Source organism: Henckelia pumila, chromosome 4, assembly GCF_033568475.1.
Source record: "Henckelia pumila isolate YLH828 chromosome 4, ASM3356847v2, whole genome shotgun sequence".
Classification (NCBI taxonomy): domain Eukaryota; kingdom Viridiplantae; phylum Streptophyta; class Magnoliopsida; order Lamiales; family Gesneriaceae; genus Henckelia; species Henckelia pumila.
In genome coordinates, this window is record NC_133123.1 from 4,223,476 (window position 1) to 4,241,116 (window position 17,641).

Below are 17,641 nucleotides of genomic sequence, written 5' to 3' on the forward strand. Positions count from 1 at the left end.
TGCAAATGTGAGATCCACATCCGGTATCCAATACCCAAGAAGTTGTATTAAGTGACATGTTTATTTCGATATAGAACATACCCTTTGCAGTTCCCAACTGCTCAAGATACTCCTTGCAGTTGCGCTTCCAATGACCCGGCTTCTTGCAGTAATGGCAAACATCCTTGGATTTTCCATCGTTTGAAGCCTTTGTCTTTTGCTTCTTCTCAGGTTCCACTTTCTTGGGTGGGGCAGAACGTTTCTTGCCCTTCATACTTGGCCCCTTCTTAGCAGAAGATGAGGAGCCCACCAAGAAAGCTGGCTTATCCTTCTTAAGTGTGGATTCATATGTAACGAGCATATTGACCATCTCTTCAAGGGTGGCCTCTATCTTGTTCATATTAAAATTTATCACGAATCCATCAAATGAAGAAGGAAGAGATAGAAGCAGCAAGTCCACATTGAGTTCATGCTCCAACACCAAATCAAGGGTCGCTAACTTCTGTATGAGCCAAATCACTCGTACCCCATGATCACGGACCGAAGTCCCTTCACGCATGCGGCATGTCATCAACTCCTTAACAGTAGAGAACCTTTCAGCCCTCGACTGAGCCCCAAAAAGTTCCTTGAGTTGCGTGTGAATGTCAGCAGCATTCACCGTGTCCTCAAATCGCCTCTGGAGTTCATCAGACATCGAGGCTTGCATATAGCATTTGGTCTTGATGTCATGGTCACACCATGCATCAAGTTTGGCCAATTCCTCCGGACTTATGTCAGCTGGTGCTTCCTTCGGAGGTGCTTTCTCTAACACGTAGAGCATTTTCTCCGAAGTTAAGACAATCTTCAACTTCCGGAACCATTCCGTATAGTTGGCGCCAGTCAGCTTGTTTTGTTCGAGGATCGAGAATAAAGGATTTCGCGAATTCATTGTATGAAATACTGAAAAGGAAAAACAGACATATATCAATGATTGTTTAACAATTTACTAAGACATAAAATAGGCGAATTTAATTTTATGAATCTCACTCCCACTATTTTAACGATTTCACCACCCTCTAGTGAAAACGGGAAACTTTTTCCTTAGTGAGAACATGGAGTCCAATTGACAAACTTATGGTCCCGAATAATATCAGCCAACCATAATTCTCAAAAGGTAGAGCCCAATTGCTTCCAAAGCAATCCCCATGTATTTACCTCATGTCCAATAAGGGCCCAATAATATGACGCCGTTTAAAGTGACATGTCAAGATGACCCATCAATATTAAGTTGTGATGGACGGTCGCCATGTGGATCCCCCAATAATATGAGCCGATCCCATGGGAGTTCCACCCAACTTACAACATTTGTCGATCCAATGTACAGCTTTCCGACGGACGGGCCCCCCCAATAATATGAGCCGGACCGTATCCGCGGGTAGCATCACATACATTGACCGTTGATGGAAGGTAGGAACATTTAAACAATATTTAAATTTCCTTTATTTATCTTGATATAAATTTTAAATCATATTTAAAATGAGGGATTTTATTTATTAAAATATTTGTCTCATCATATTTAATTTATTGCATGCATTGCCGGATTCACGCAATTTATGTCTAAACATGCATACAATCATAATATCACATATTATATAGGATGATCGATTCCATTTCTAATTGACCCGTGGTTGCCAATCACGGGTCTTAGTCCAATCCTAGGTAATATGCAGTATGCAAATGCAATCCTATTACATATGCTTCCAATTTACATTTCTTCAGTCTTCATTGTCTGCTGGGCCCACCATCTTCAAATCTTGATCTCCCACTAAATCTAATGTATTTACAATAAATAACAATGACAAGTAGGGGATACATTTTTAGGGGGTGGGAACGGGCTATAAACCAAGCCCACTTTTATTACATATGACATTCATATCGGGCCATAAACCAGGCCCATTAATAAAACCAACAACAATAAAGACAAAATGTAAATTCCTAACATACACCTACAAAATTGGTCATGGCAATCGATCATCCTTATCCAATAACATTTAATTCAAAATTAATTTATTGGATAACATGCTGTGGCAATTCAAATTTAAACAAGATAAAATCATATTTTATATATAAAATCACATTTCACATATAAAATCATATTTTATCTCCATATCAAATAAAATCATATTTTATCTATAAAATCCAATTTTACAAATAAAATCATATTTTATCTAATATATCATAAGATCATATCTTATCATCAATTGTACTAAAATAATTGATTTCAAAATTCAATTTACGGATAAAATATTAAAATTTTCCAAAAATTCAAATTTATCCAAAATCAATTTTAAAATTTACGGACTCGAACAATTCGATCCGAAATCTCGTGAACCAATCAAAAACAATTTTTGACCGGACCAAAAATAAAATTTTAAATATTAAAATTAATAAAAATATTAAAAAATTAATTTTTCCCGCGGGCCACCCGGGACACTCCCGGGTTGGCCCGCACCCGGGGCGCGGGCCGGGGCAGCCCGGCTGCCCCCTTAGGGCAGCGCCTGGCGCTGCGCTGGGCGGCGCCGAGCGCCGCCCCTGGGCAGCGCCGAGCGCTGCCCTGCGCAGCGCCCAGCGCTGCGCTGGGCAGCGCACAGCGCTGCCCTGGGCGGCGCCGTGCGCCGCCCTGGGCGGCGACGGTCGCCGCCTTGGGCGGCGCCGTGCGCCGCCCGGGGCAGCAACAATTGCTGCCCCACCGGGCAGCGATCCAATCGCTGCCCGGGTTTTGCCCCGAAAAAAAAAAAATTTTTATTTAAAATATTTATTTTGTTTCAAAAACCGAGACTCAAAAATTTTGTACAATTGATTAATTCAATCGATTGATCTGAGCAACCTGGCTCTGATACCACTGTGGAAAACTGGCGAGTTCCCAGACCAATTACGATTGATACCCGGTGCAGCGGAAGTTTAAAAATTTTCTCATGGAACGATTCCATGGTGTGGGTATCAACCATACAACGATTGAATTACGTGTGTGTAAAATTTAAATAACAATTAAATAAATTTTACCTCAAATCTCGCAACGAGATTAATGGACATCAACAGAACAATTCTGCTCTTGTTGTCTCTCCCTGGAACCGATGAACGCCTTCAATCAGGTCCACGAACAGAGGTTTAATCCCTCTGATAGATTGCACTAGAAAATCTATCAGAAGTTTTCTGCGAAGAGAATACACGAATTTGATTCGTTATTCCTTACTGCGATTCAAAATCACAGACCGGAATTTTCTCGGGCAGAGCAAAGGGAGGGGACGGCCGATCGGTTTTGAGAGGGTCTAGGGTTTTCGAAATTTGCTCTCAAAATTTATGACCTGTTGTGTGTAATTTCTGTACTGAAATAACTTATTTATAATGCAGGCCACTAACACCTTAGGGCCCATTAGTCATAAGCTGGGGCCCGACAAGCAAAGCCCGCTCGTTCAGAAATTAATATAAAATTCATCGTGACTCCGATTGATGAAACGATTTCACCAATGTGCACAGAAACCATTTCTGCACGTTTTAAAGTCAAAATAAATTTTCCTGAATCCGAATTCAGTGGTTTCCAAAAATGTCCATCCCTATGTCATTTTAGGAAATCCTACTCCCTTACTCTTATTTAAGAAGTCCAACTCCTTAGTTCATTAAATTTAACTCTTTAAATTTAACTATCTCAACGGGGATTAAAACTCCATTACACTGTGTGACCCTCAATGGTTCAGGGATACAGCTAGCCGTGGGCTCACAACTCCTTGTGACTCGGAACAACACTTTCCGACTTGCCCAACGAATCATGGTAAAGCGCCTAGCAACATCGCCCCATGATTCCCTAGGTATCACTGATAGTGCCTACAAGAACCAGTAGATTTTGGTTAGCGTACAGTACGGTCTCTTCATCCATATATCCCGATCGAATCAACAACCATTGGTATATCGAGAGTCGCTCAAGATTCGATAACTATGCAATGCATCTTGAAGATCAAATTAGTGACATCGCATGTGCTACTAAGAAACCATTTCTTAAATCACATCAAGTACTCTGGCCAGAGATTTGTCACACTAATATCTCCTCAGATCGCATAGGATATCCACACTCGCAAGTATGTGGTGAATCCTTGACAACAATGCATTGACTCCTATATGTGTCGTAACTGTACCCAATCTCGACACCTGATGACCCCCTCAGAGTCGGTAAACGAGTCAAAGCACAGTACTAGCATATAGAGTCTCCATGATGTTTCAAGTCGTAAGGACTAATGGTGTACAACCAAAACCGCGGACTTTATCCACTCGATAAGTGATAACCACTTGGAAAGTCCGGATAGGGTAGTTCGACTATTCATCCTATGAATATCCATTTGCATGCTTCGAACATCTCCATGTTCCCTACCAATGAAACGTGGTACTCCGCATCGCAAATGCTAGTCTCAAACTCGAGCGATCCTTATCCTTATTATCGGACGGCTCAATCGACTAGGAACGGTTTTAGAATATACAGTGACTATAAGATGTATTTCATGATAGACATCTCCATGTTCTACCACATCTTACATACACTATAGTATATTCAAGGTCTTTATCAAAACAACAATAGTATATCACAATATAACAATATGAAGTAATGTAAAGTCATTGCCATAAAAGTGTAAATAATATTAAACAAAAGATTGTTTATACAAAGAGTCAACAAAGCCCATAGCCACACAGTTGGCTCACTGGGCACCCACTCTTACACCACGACCACGCCCACGTCCTCGTCCTCGCCCACGACCAAAATCTGGTCTATGCCTTTGATTTTGATTTTCATTTTTAATTACGACATTTGCTTCTGGAAATGCCGTTGATCCAGTGGGTCGGGATTGATGATTTCTTACTAACAATTCGTTGTTCTTTTCCGCCACAAGAAGACATGCGATGAGTTCAGAATATCTCGAAAATCCACGCACTCTATACTGTTGTTGTAGAGTTATATTTGATGCGTGAAAAGTGGAAAATGTTTTCTCAAGCATTTCTATCTCTGTGACTTCAAGTCCACAGAATTTCAATTGTGAGACTATTCGATACATAGCTGAATTATAATCACTGACTTTTTTAAAGTTTTGGAATCTTAACATATTCCATTCATCACGGGCGGTCGGGAGTATAACTTTCCTTATATGCTCAAATATTTCTTTCAGCCCTTTCCATAAAATCATTGGGTCTTTTTCTGTGAGATACTCACATTTCAATCCTTCATCAAGATGTCTACGTAAGAAAATCATAGACTTTGCCTTTTCTTGTGAGGATGATATATTATTTTCTTTTATGTTATCACTTAGATCCAATGACTCAAGATGCATTTCTACATCGAGAGTCCATGTCATGTAATTCTTTCCGGTGATATCGAGCGCAACGAATTCAATCTTTGTCAAGTTTGACATGGTGGTACTAGAAAAATAACAATGCATTTTATTAGTTAATTTCCATTAATATGACAATACAAAATAATGGAAGAACGTAGATTACAAGTGCGTATATAAATAGATAAAAAAATATGTGGTGGAAAATCGCCGATGAATACAAAACTCGTGAGCATGATGATCATAGTCGTTATGAAAAATATCCTTATAAATGCCATCATCTCCATCTTCGAAAAAACCGAGGATAAAATATTTTGAGAGAAAGAATGAATTTTGGTGTGATTGAAAATGAGTTTGAGTGATCATATATATAGGCAAAAAAATAGTAGTTTATGACCGTTTGTGACCGTTGGGGGTAAGAAAAATCGAGTATGTGTTGAATAAAAATTTTGTGATAATGATGCAATGCATATAATGATAATCATAATTAAATAATTATGTATATCATATCACATTATTATAAGGTCGGTGTCGTAAACAGCCTTTTATATAATATTGTGAAATTATACTAATAAAGTTAGTATAAAGTCAGGTATAGTATATCATATCACATTATTATAAGATCGGTGTCGTAGACAATCTTTTATATAATATTGTGAAATTATACAAATATGATTATAATGTTTAAAAACTTTAGAGGCTTTTATACTTGTCGTATCCCTTACCGGGAGTGTGAGATGTCGTCTTAACATCCTCCCAGGATTTATAACAAGTTTTTAAAAAAATCATAACATGATATTATATATTAAATATATACACAATAAAAAATATATAAACAGTAAAATAAAAATTCTTACATGTTGAATATTTTTATCTTCTCTTTGTGTTTTGGAGCGTCGGAAATCTTCGAGCGATCGTGCTGATAACGTGTTGTGAAAAAGTAAAAATTTACGGTAAAAAGTAAATATTCCAAAACTCAAAATTTATCAAACTCTACACTTTATAATATTTTTCTCTCAACTCAATTGTATTTTTCATCACAAATAAAGACCTATTTATAGATCCATATTTGAGATTAGTCCAAAAATTAAAACATCATCATCTACATCATCACACACTAATTTTTCACATTTTACAACTCAATATTCAATATTCAATATTCAACAATAATAAAATAATATATTTTCAACAGTTTGGTCATTGTTACTTTGTTTTCTTTGAATATTAAATATTAAACACAATACAAATGATTAGTTGATGGTGAAACAGCCCAATAAATAGCATCATTCATTTAATTCAGAATTTGAATCGTAGTTCAAGAAAATTATTAAAAATAAAAAAGTAAACTTAGTTATATTTTTATTTTAGTTTGTAGCCATGTGCAATATGCCCATTTGTAATTTTAAATAAATTATAATGCTTGAATGGATAATTAATTAACTATTGATAAAATGGAAAAATTAATCATTACTAAACAATTAAAATTAAAACTAATGTGATGTTTTCAATGGTTTAGTTTATTTTTGCATTTTATAATTTAGTATATCATATTAATTTGAGTGATATAATTGTCCTAACATAGTTGTACCCAATAATTTAGAATTTATTAAATGGATCATAAAATAACTTCATAATTATAGTTAGCATAATACCACCTAATTTATATATAATCATTATCTAAAATTATACAATTTGGAAATCAGGAAAAAATTCTGAAAACTTGGTCAAAGTTTTTTTTAATTAATATTCTAATTTATTGTTAATAAACCAAGTATCATGGTATATTAAAAATTAAATTAAATTAAATTAATAAATTGATTAGTCCAATATCCAATAGTTTCTATCTAAATAACATTAAGAACCAATAATTATGAACCATTAAAAATAAATTAGTTATCTATTTCATATAAATGTACAAAAAGAAATTAACAGGAAATTAACAGGACATTAGATAATTTAACTTAATGTTATATGTTTAGCTTCTTTGATAAACACCATTTATTGGTTAGTTATGAACATTATAGTTTGATATAAATCAAGAGAGGTTATAAATTTTGGTTATCTAATGGATACTTAATTATTAACCAACTAAATTATCCACATTTTTCTCAAATTAAGTTAATTAATTATTTACATTAGAGTTCAAGAAAATTATTAAAGATAAAAAAAAGTAAAATTGAGTTATATTTATATTTTAGTTTGTAGTCATGTATACTTTTAATTTGAAATTATATATACCGCTCTAATGATAAATTATTAACTACTGAGGCAAAATTGATAAACAATTAAAAATAACATTAATGCGATATTTTCAATGGTTTAATCTATTTTTGCATTTTATAATTTATTATATCATATTAATCTAAGTGATATAAGTGTCCTAATTAACTTAATTGTATCAATAGAATATATAATTAACTTAATTTAATTTAAAATTTATTAAATGGAGTCCGTAAAATAGCACCATGATTCTAACTGTAGTTAGAAGAATATCACCTTATTATATTCTATAATCATTATCTAAAATAGTACAATTTGGAAATCATGAAAAAAAATGAATACTTACTTTGATCAAATTTTTTAATTAATATTCGAATTTATTGGTAGTAAACCAAGTATCATGATGTATTAAAAATTATATTAAATTAAATCAATAAAAGGGTTAGTTTCTACTTGAATAACTTTAAGAACCAAATCATTATGAACAACTAAAAAATTTTATTTATCTCGCACGTATAAATGTACAAAATAAATTAACAAGATCGTAGATAATTTAACTTATTGTTATATGTCCAACTTTTTTGATAGACGTTCTGTATTATATTAATTGGTTATATTTTGATACATATTAATCTCATCGTTAGTTGTCATTATATCTCTATCTAAATTGTTGATTGGTTATATTGTGTTACTTTTTTTCTTTATTGTATATTTATATGGTGTGTGGATGGATAAACATTTTTCAAAAAATTGTTTCAATCCATATTGTTTTATTTGTATTATGCTTATTATATTATTGTTTCTTAATAACACAAGTTTTAGAAATTGAATTTTTAACAATATATATGTTTTTAATTCATAACATTTTTAATTTGTATCAACGTCGCACGTTCGTTTTGCTAGTATATAGAAATATCCAAAACTCCAAGAATTAATAGTAGGCAAATTGCATACGGATGCCACGTAATTTTCATTCTATGAATTTCAATTTGAGGGGTAATTTGGTGCACAATGCGACACCCCCCCAAAAACGTGGTTTCTAGCATTTTATCCACAAAGCATAGCCAAGCGTCGTGGATAAACCAGCGTCTGGAATCCCTTTTTTTACTCCTACATACATTCGCTGGCATGGCATGTCCACAATTTCAAATAATAAATATAACAATATAATATGACATAATCCATTAGGAATATTCCAGGTCCCAAACCTTTTTTTTTCTTTTTTAATTTCTTCAACTTTTAAACAAATTACTCAATGTCCTTACATACTACATCCATTAGATGCAAGTAATTTTGTCCTTATCCATCTGTACGTTGTTCATAGAATGAGTATTTTTCTTAACGCGCCACGAAAAAGACTTATATGATCGGTTTACATATTTATAATTTTTGATAAAACGATAAATATTTGATCCTATATTAATACAAATTAATACTAGATTTAAAGTTGTCGAAAATGATACATAAGCATCTTGCAAATCATGTAATTTCCCAGAAAAAAATGTGTTGTTCTGACGATATTGGCACAAGTACTCAACTTTAATTTTTTGGCGTGTATCGAATACGCCAAAGAATGATGCCACAGCATCATATGCATGTATGCAACAAAAAACTTTTTTTATACCACAAAAATCGAATCTTAATCTACTCAGCTAACTCATTGGTCCACTTGCCCAAATCCTTCATTCCCTCAACTTGTATATATATGTGTGTGCTAATAATACATCGAGGATAGAAATTGAATAAAATTGAGGAGGAAAAGAAGAAGAAGAAGAAAGAAGCAAGAAACAGTACTTGTTATAATATTACTTTCTTGAAATTAATATTCTTCAGTATGTTAGAAGGAAAGGCAGTGATTGGTGAGACTGATATGCTTCAGACCATGCAACGAGATGCTCTCGATTTGGCTGCCAAAGCACTTGATTTCTTTGACGTCACAGAAGCCACAGAAATTGCCCGATCTATTAAGAAGGTAACAATTATTTGTTTCTTTTTAATTTCATCTTAAAGTATATACTTTCTATGCATTGATAATATTTTTTTAAGGAAAATTATATTTGTATGTCTCGTCTCATCTATTGTACGTACACATATAAATAACCAAATTGGGTATTTGGGTGGTTGAAATTACAGGGATTTGATGTGATGTACGGACCAGGTTGGCAATGTATTGTAGGGAAAGACTTTGGGTCGTTTGTCACACATTGTCACGGTTGTTTCATACATTTTTGTGTTGGGAGCCTTGCTATTTTACTCTTCAGAGGATCGACAGGACTTGAATTCGAGGGAGATATTGAATTCCCCACTTTGAAGAGCATTGCATAAAGTCGTGTGTATATTTATTTCCTAGTTCAAAAACGTGTTTCTCCTCGTCCTTATAAATTCGTATGCATAACGAAACAAACCCCGGATATTGAGCTCCCTTTGAGCTAGCTGTGCGAATCTTGAAATGGATTTGTTACTTTCACCATTAGTTATGGATAATTTAATGTCAATATATATACGTACATGATGAATTCGTGCAAATAATTAGCAAATTGTTTCTCGAAAACGATAGAATGTCCTCATACAATTTAGATAACAAAGGAAAATTGAGAAATGTGTCTTAAAAACTTTCATATAAACACTATTTTAGTGTGAATGCTTGTAATGGACACGTGTTATGTAGTAGAATATTTTAAATATGTAATTAATCCACGCTCCATACATTTAATAGATACATTAATAATATTATATTCAACACTACTAAACGCAAAATTGGAGAATTAATTCTTGGTTATAATTATACCATTTTTCTTCCAGATTTAACGCCTGTACGTGTACGTAGATAATGTCCCAAATGTATTGATGGCATGCATTTGATCCATAACCTCGCAAAATGACAAATAAGATTGGTCGGAGTTATTGTTGATTTATTTGAGATAATTAACGATAAATAATTGATTGAAATAAAGTGTCGAAAATAAATATCTATAAAATTGCTCCGCCAAAAGTTTAAACAAACTATGTTAGAGCTAATGGGCCAAAAGTGCAATGACAACTAGGGGAAAAAATTCGTGTATATGACAAAAGTGGATTTTTGTCACAATACGTACTTTTGAAATGGCTACAATTTTGTTGAATTAATTATATGGATTTATTCGGATACGTTACATACATGCATGTAGTACGTAATTAATTCATATATAATAAAGTCATTGGAAAAAAAAAAAAAGCATGCATGCACGTAACGTAGAAATTACATTATGAATCAGAAATCAAAATGATCCTGATTTGGCTTAGGCGAGGTCAAAAGCGCCGTGTAAAGCCTGAGTCGATCCTCTCCAAGCGAAGAGCTCCTAGACAATGGCCTCCTGGGCCTAATAAAAGAAAGAGATGTAAGCGTGAGGCGATGCTTATATCTCCTCCACGCCAACTGAATGGCCACACCTGCCCATGTTCTCCATCCAGGGGAGTAGTAACGTGCACTTCTCTTCACTTTTTCATTCACAAATGTGTACCGGAAATGCTGCGTCACGTACTTCACATCATCCGCTTCCAGCCCGAAAGCTTCCGTTGTTTCCAGTGTCACCAGTGTAGATGAAGACGGTGGAAGCCTTTCGATGAAGGGCCTTCGTAGACACCATGACAGCAGCTCGTCTCCACTGAAGTTCCCCGGCCCTAACATGCAGCAACTCTTTACGCCGTCCCGCAGAACTTGGCTGCTTTGGAGATGACCTCTTACTATGAATATCATCCTTTGAACTGGATCTCCTTCTCGTGTTATCTTCATTCATTCATTCATTCATTCATTCCCCAACAAATTAATAAAGAAATGTATGTTCTTTTATATCTTTACAATAATATTACGAGAAAACTGCAACACTTTGCGATTTTGGTCTTTTATGTTTTAATATTTCAGTTTTAGTCCTGCATGTTCCGATTTTTGGCAATTTCGGTCCTTTTTATTCAAAAATGCTTAAGTGGCACTGTACACGTCAGCTCCACATCAGCACTGAATTGGTGGCACGTCAGAAAAATGACTAAAATTGCCAAAAAAATAAAAACAGCGGACTAAAACTGAAATCTGAAAATATAAAGAACTGAAATCGCAAATATAAAGAACTGAAATCGCAAAGTGACAAACATACAGATACAGGAAAAAAAAAACAATTTTCACTAATATTATATAGCTTCTTAATTAATATATATTATATACTCACAGTTTCTCCTTTTGTGAATATGAGGGACTTGACCCGGTCACAGATATTCTCCAGCACCAAGTTATCCATGTGCTGGAACAAAGGCACCTGAAACGTATAGTTCCATTTGAATAATGTTACAATTCGAATAAAATAATGAAGCCAATTTCTTTTCTTATAAGTTATTAAAAGTTTCACCTGTCTCACTAAATCTAAACACAGATGGTATTTGATATCTCTCCTTAGCCCTTCAGGCAGATTTCGAGTCATCTCACATTCATCTACTCCGCGCATTGCTGCCCAACGTTGCCTTTCGTAGTTCCTCACCCGTTGCCTAAACGACATTGGCAGACGTCTCTTCCTCATCCACCACTCTATGTTCCTCATCTTCAGCTGCATTGCTTGTTTCTTCGACGTAGTCGCATGCAGGAACACCTGATAATATCATTTCATGTGGCCATCTGTATCAAATTTTCGTTGGTGAAGAAATTAAAAAGAGGATATATATTTATATATATCTAACTTTGATCACCTTGATGTTACCAATCAACATTGTGACCAGAATTAGTCCAGTGGTCAGCACAATGATGATAAAAACAACCTCTAGCCAATCCGTAGTGCTCTCCAAATTCCCAAATGTACTGTACTCCATGCATTAATCACAATGTGAAATTTACATGTTGATTATCAAAACAATTTATTATTCCATAACAGTATGTTATTTATATATTTACCTGAGAGTCATGAGGCCCCAGAAGATTGGAAACATTATTTTCTCCAAACGATTCTCATTCGTAACGAGCTGAACCGTCCATTTATAAGCTCCATAGGCGAAATTGTCATAATTTTGTAGGCAAGTGGATCTTGCGTTAGTGTTTTCGCCCCATATAAACCGCGGTCTATCTGTTATCAAATTTGTTGTTCCATAATAAATGGGTTGTTGGCAAGCCATCATTCTGAGGCTGCAGTCCTTTGTAACCATGCATTGCTCCTTTAAGCACTTTGCTGCCCTTTGTATGCCTAGCAAGTACCAGCATGCTCCCACTGCCTGCTCATTGGCATCATTTATATATAGACATGTTCTGGGCCGGGGGACGTTTAATTCGCAATAAACTCGGATTCATATATAGATAGATAATTAATTGGAAGCTTACTACATACATGAGATGCCACAAAATAGGCGATCATGTTGAGAGCAATGCCCCACCAAACAGTTCCGAAAATATAGCCCGACAGATTCTGCATGCGTCGCAACAGGCAAACCGAATGGTAGATTTTGGGCACATATTGGAAGATAAATGTTACTAATAGCACTGTCATCACCACCGTTGTTGATCCTTTATCCAACATCTTGGGGATCGCCACCCACATTACCATCTGAAAATTCATTCATATAATTTCCCCAATGCTTTTTGCTAATCATGAGATATATTTCAAATATGGCAAGCTTGAGATTTGAGAAAATAGAAATTAGACGTTCTAATTTTCCATTTTTCAAACAAATCTACCATTCTTATAAATTATAATTTATAAGGTGCCCTTACACAAGAAAGTAAAATAGTTCCTTGGCTCTCGGTGACTTTGCTAATTACACAACATGCAAAAGCAATCGTACGCCTATGCAATAAGGAAAATACTCAAATTCAACCGGCTAAATCGATTCTGGCGGCATAAGAGTTGTATATATCTTCATGCCAGATCGTCAATGAACCCAATGCATTTGAGGTCATATATGACATCTACATATTCAGATATGGACCTTAAGATCTCATAGTCATATATACATTATGTTCATTGGATCCAATATAATGAAATTCTCCTTGCGCTAGCTAATTCTAGCGATAAGGAAATCAGAAGAGGTGCGAAACCGATTTCTTGATTCTTTTGTAGCCAGATTGATAACTTAGTACTCCACATATTCAAAGATGCACATATAAATTCGTTAACCAAACCCTTGTTAACTAGCTTACTTGAATTTGAAGTTTATGGCATCTTCATTGTAAACGTACAATGTAAATAAAAATGTAATTATGTGCATATATATGTCTATATGTACACACACACACACAAAAATTATTTGCTCATCTCGACATATATATATTTCATATGGCCTCAGTTTTTGTGGACATTTAAAATTTACGCTCAGGCTAGGCCAAAGGGTACGATAGTATATATACAAAAGCCAGTTAATATTATTTCTGCATGCATAGTGTATATATATATGTGTGTGTGTGTGTGTGTGATACTCAGTACTCCACTTAGCTACTGCATACATACAAACAATTAAGATTGAGATGACATTCCAGATTCTTTACAACCTCACAAGAACCCACACAATACGTCCAAAAATTTAATCCAGCTTACAATTTGGCTGAGTGCCACACGTTATTAATAATTTTTTCAGCGAAGAGAGAAAGAAAAATGGACATATATATATATATATAATCTTTGTAATTAATTAATTACCTGGGGCAATGGAAGGATGACGAATAGATCCAGAAAGAAACCCTTTTTACCGTTGAAATATTTCGTCGACGCCGGCATGGATGGAGTGGTGACGTCATGCAACGGGGGGCGGCGGCTGATGTTAAGCTGCAGCCACAAGTTCCACAAGTGGAAGGCATCGGTGGTGGTTCGGAGAACGGTGACGGTGACAGCGAACCAACCGTCAACGAAGAGGCACATGCAGTTGTCGCTCACTGAGAGGGCGTAGAAGAAAAGCGGATCCACGAACAAGCCAGCCGCGGACACCAGCAGGAATATTCTGTTCCATTCTTGAACCCATCTTGCCCTGGGGTCCAATACTCCGCCCCACAACCACCCATCATTCCGTCGCCGCCCGATGTTCATGAACATGTCTTGCTCTACTTCTTGGTTCGCCGCCGCCGCCGCCAACTCCTCCTCATAATCTTCTTCTTCTGAATAAGAATCAGTTTCGTCGCCGCCGTCGGTATGGCTAAGCCGTTCTCGCACATTACTCGTCATGGTTGATGAATTAAGCTTTTATCTTATTTTGGTTTTTTTTTTTTTTCAGAACACTACACAATGAATGAGCTAGGAAGCCGGGGGACAATTAATGCATGCTTTGAGATATATATATATATATATATGGTGTGTATATGATTTAAGAAATTAACAACTTTTGTGTGAATGGTGACCACTATGCCCTTGTAGTTGTAGAGGAATATCCTAATTAAATTTTTATATATTTAGTATTTTGCGAAAAAAATTTGAGGTACGTTCAATGTAACGTTAGCATTTTCATTAAAAAGAAAAATTAAAATAGAAAGAGACAGAAATGTGTATATATAATATATATATATATCACTATTTTTTTAAAAAATATATATATATGACAAAAATGTAAGAGTACTCTTCTATGAGATTCTATACGTAATTCATGCGGCTTATAATGAAATGCGATATTTTTAACATAAAAAATTAATATTTTTAATGGTTTGAAGTTTTTTTAAAAAATTGAAATATTTTCTTTTTTTAATGATATATTTTTTAAAATTAATAAAGATACTATCGTAGCAATTTAAATAAAAATGTAAATCCAAGTGATCTCCAATTGTCAAACTAATACTGTTCAAAGAAACATTTAATTGTGTACGTATTATTGTATAAATTAACCAGTGTATATGTCACGTTCGAGCAGGAAAATTGTGTTGTCTTTGTACCTTACATTCAACTAAATTGTAATTACGAGTTAGTATGTCGTATTATATTATAATTAATTAATTTTAGAATGAAAATAAAGTCGATCCCAAATTATATATTAATCATGGCTGTACGTACGCCATCATTTTATTTCTGACAATTCTTATGTAGATAGAAACATTTGATGTAATATTTATCATATCAATCCATTTTACATTATTTTGATTAATTAGTACTTATTATGGCTTAAATTTAGGACTTAAGTTTGAAGAAAATCGAAGATCACGTTTTCGACATGTACTTAAATGATCACGAAAGCTTTAGAACTTAATTAAACATTATTTATTATAATTAAATGCCTAATAAAAATTCAATTAGTATTCGTCCCACTCATTTAAACTACATTTCATTTTCATGTATTCCTATTATACAATATATATTACATATTTAATGTTATGTTTCTTACTATTTTGCCAATTTATCTATATTAAATTAATATCATTAGTTACACTTACAACTATTTTATTTTATTAAAAATTTTATTAAATAAAAACAAAATGTAAAATTGTTTTATAACATTTATTTTTCCAAATTAATCCGTCTGAAAACACAAACAAACTCAAATGAATGAGACTAATGAATTGTTCAATTTACTAATTATCAAGAAATAACCGTACGGTAGTAGTACCTCTTTCATTATTTAGACTCGCTTTCGGTGATACTCGTGATTATTATTAATTAATTGGATAAATGAACAATATAATTATAATAATTATATTAAGGTACAAACAGATGCCAGGGGTAAAAATGGGAAATGAAATAGTTGAAAAGGTACGTGCTTGAAAGTATTGAGTCTGAGAAATATGTGTGATGACAGGACTCTCCAAATTCTCATATAAGTTCGAACAACACAGGTTCGGTGCAGTTTCCTCGTTTTTGTTGGTTTCCATTCATTATTTTTATGAATATGTTTACTAAATTATTAGTTCTTTCTATTCTTGGACTTCATTTTGTGGGACTGCCGCAAGTATCAAATCCAATTATCTGTTTTCATTTTGCTTTTTTTTTAAAAAAAAAAAAAATCAAATCGAATAAGATGAGTTGATCTCTCGTGACACAAGATGATTAATTAGCTCCCATACGACCATATTTGAAGTGAAAATTATTATTTTTATGAATAAGATCTGTTAATCAATGATATCTGGATATCTCCAAATTCGTACTATATTATCCACTTTGAATGTAATCCTCATGGTTTTGCTTTTGGAATCACCCGAAAAAACAGGGAGCATCACCCTTGAGAGCTTATCACGGATCTTTACCATGAGCCCTCAAACTCCTTCGTTTAAGTCTCCGAGGATTCCATCTACATTGGATCGATCAGACCATGACTCGTTTAAGTCTTCAATTCGAGGATTCCATCCGCATTGGATCGATCAGACCATGACTCGTTTCCACAAACAGCGCCATTTGTTAATGAATGAAATCCGGATATCTCCACATTGGTACGATATTGTCCACTTTGGGTGTAACCCTCATGGTTTTGCTTTTGAAATCATCCAAAAAACCTCGTACCGACGGAGATATCATTTCATGTATTAACACATTATCTTTCTTTTATCTTTCAATGTTGAACTTTGATTAAATACATAACAAGATCGAATAAGAAACGTGTTTTATAAAATTGACTCTTGACTACATACGATGACACATATTTCTTGGGTGAGAACTAAGACGTAACATGCATCTCTGGCTCCCAAACTGTTGAAAGAGTTCACGAGATACGAATATTTATAAAAGTAGAAAATTAAGTTAGGACCACACCAAAATTTGTTTCCCCCGATGCCAATTCACTTGGACTTTACGTAAGCTGCTCCATCCTGCAAAAATTTGTTTTCCCAAAGTAAATCTTTGAACCATGTCGTTCGCAGGGTGATGTGTAATTCTATGATTGGTCAAAATTAGTGGGCCCCACATGAGATCCAATGATTTTAACCAATTAAAAGCTGCCACGTCACTCACAAGGCATTACCATGCGGGTAGCATCGACTCAACCCTTTAAACCTGAGTTTCCTTCGTCATCGGCATTTGACTCCATCCCAATTTTTAAATATTATAGAGATTCAATTCTCAACTATATATTATTTTCCATATTCTAATGGGTTGCGCAGCTTTCGGCACCATGGAAATATATCACAAAAAAAAATATTTATAAAATAATGATAACACTATATATATATATATAAA

At 34.3% G+C, this 17,641-nt stretch overlaps 2 protein-coding genes across 2 annotated transcripts; one reads left to right on the forward strand and one right to left on the reverse strand.

The window, feature by feature from the left end:
• Nucleotides 1–9,240: 9,240 nt before the first annotated feature.
• Nucleotides 9,241–10,057, forward strand: LOC140867305 (uncharacterized). The gene is made up of 2 exons (XM_073272380.1): nt 9,241–9,522; nt 9,684–10,057. Exons 1-2 carry the CDS (start codon nt 9,385–9,387, stop codon nt 9,873–9,875), a joined length of 330 nt encoding a protein of 109 aa, XP_073128481.1. The 5' UTR covers nt 9,241–9,384; the 3' UTR covers nt 9,876–10,057.
• A 610-nt stretch (nt 10,058–10,667) lies between these two features.
• On the reverse strand, nt 10,668–14,779 carry LOC140865121 (cyclic nucleotide-gated ion channel 4). Its single transcript, XM_073269637.1, has 7 exons — nt 14,198–14,779; nt 12,893–13,108; nt 12,466–12,779; nt 12,264–12,372; nt 11,930–12,166; nt 11,753–11,839; nt 10,668–11,316 (listed from the first exon to the last, which is right to left on the reverse strand). The coding sequence occupies exons 1-7, from the start codon at nt 14,714–14,716 to the stop codon at nt 10,801–10,803; spliced, it is 1,998 nt and encodes a 665-aa protein (XP_073125738.1). The 5' UTR covers nt 14,717–14,779; the 3' UTR covers nt 10,668–10,800.
• Between the last annotated feature and the right edge of the window lie 2,862 nt (nt 14,780–17,641).

Excerpts from the sequence above, each read along its gene's own strand:
- LOC140867305 (XM_073272380.1), top strand. The coding sequence starts at position 9,385 with ATGTTAGAAGGAAAGGCAGTGATTGGTGAGACTGATATGCTTCAGACC. Across the intron at positions 9,523-9,683 it reads TTGCCCGATCTATTAAGAAG|GGATTTGATGTGATGTACGG; the intron begins GTAACAATTATT and ends TTGAAATTACAG.
- LOC140865121 (XM_073269637.1), bottom strand. The coding sequence starts at position 14,716 with ATGACGAGTAATGTGCGAGAACGGCTTAGCCATACCGACGGCGGCGAC. Across the intron at positions 12,373-12,465 it reads TGGGGCCTCATGACTCTCAG|TACATTTGGGAATTTGGAGA; the intron begins GTAAATATATAA and ends CATGGAGTACAG. Across the intron at positions 12,167-12,263 it reads TGTTGATTGGTAACATCAAG|GTGTTCCTGCATGCGACTAC; the intron begins GTGATCAAAGTT and ends TGATATTATCAG.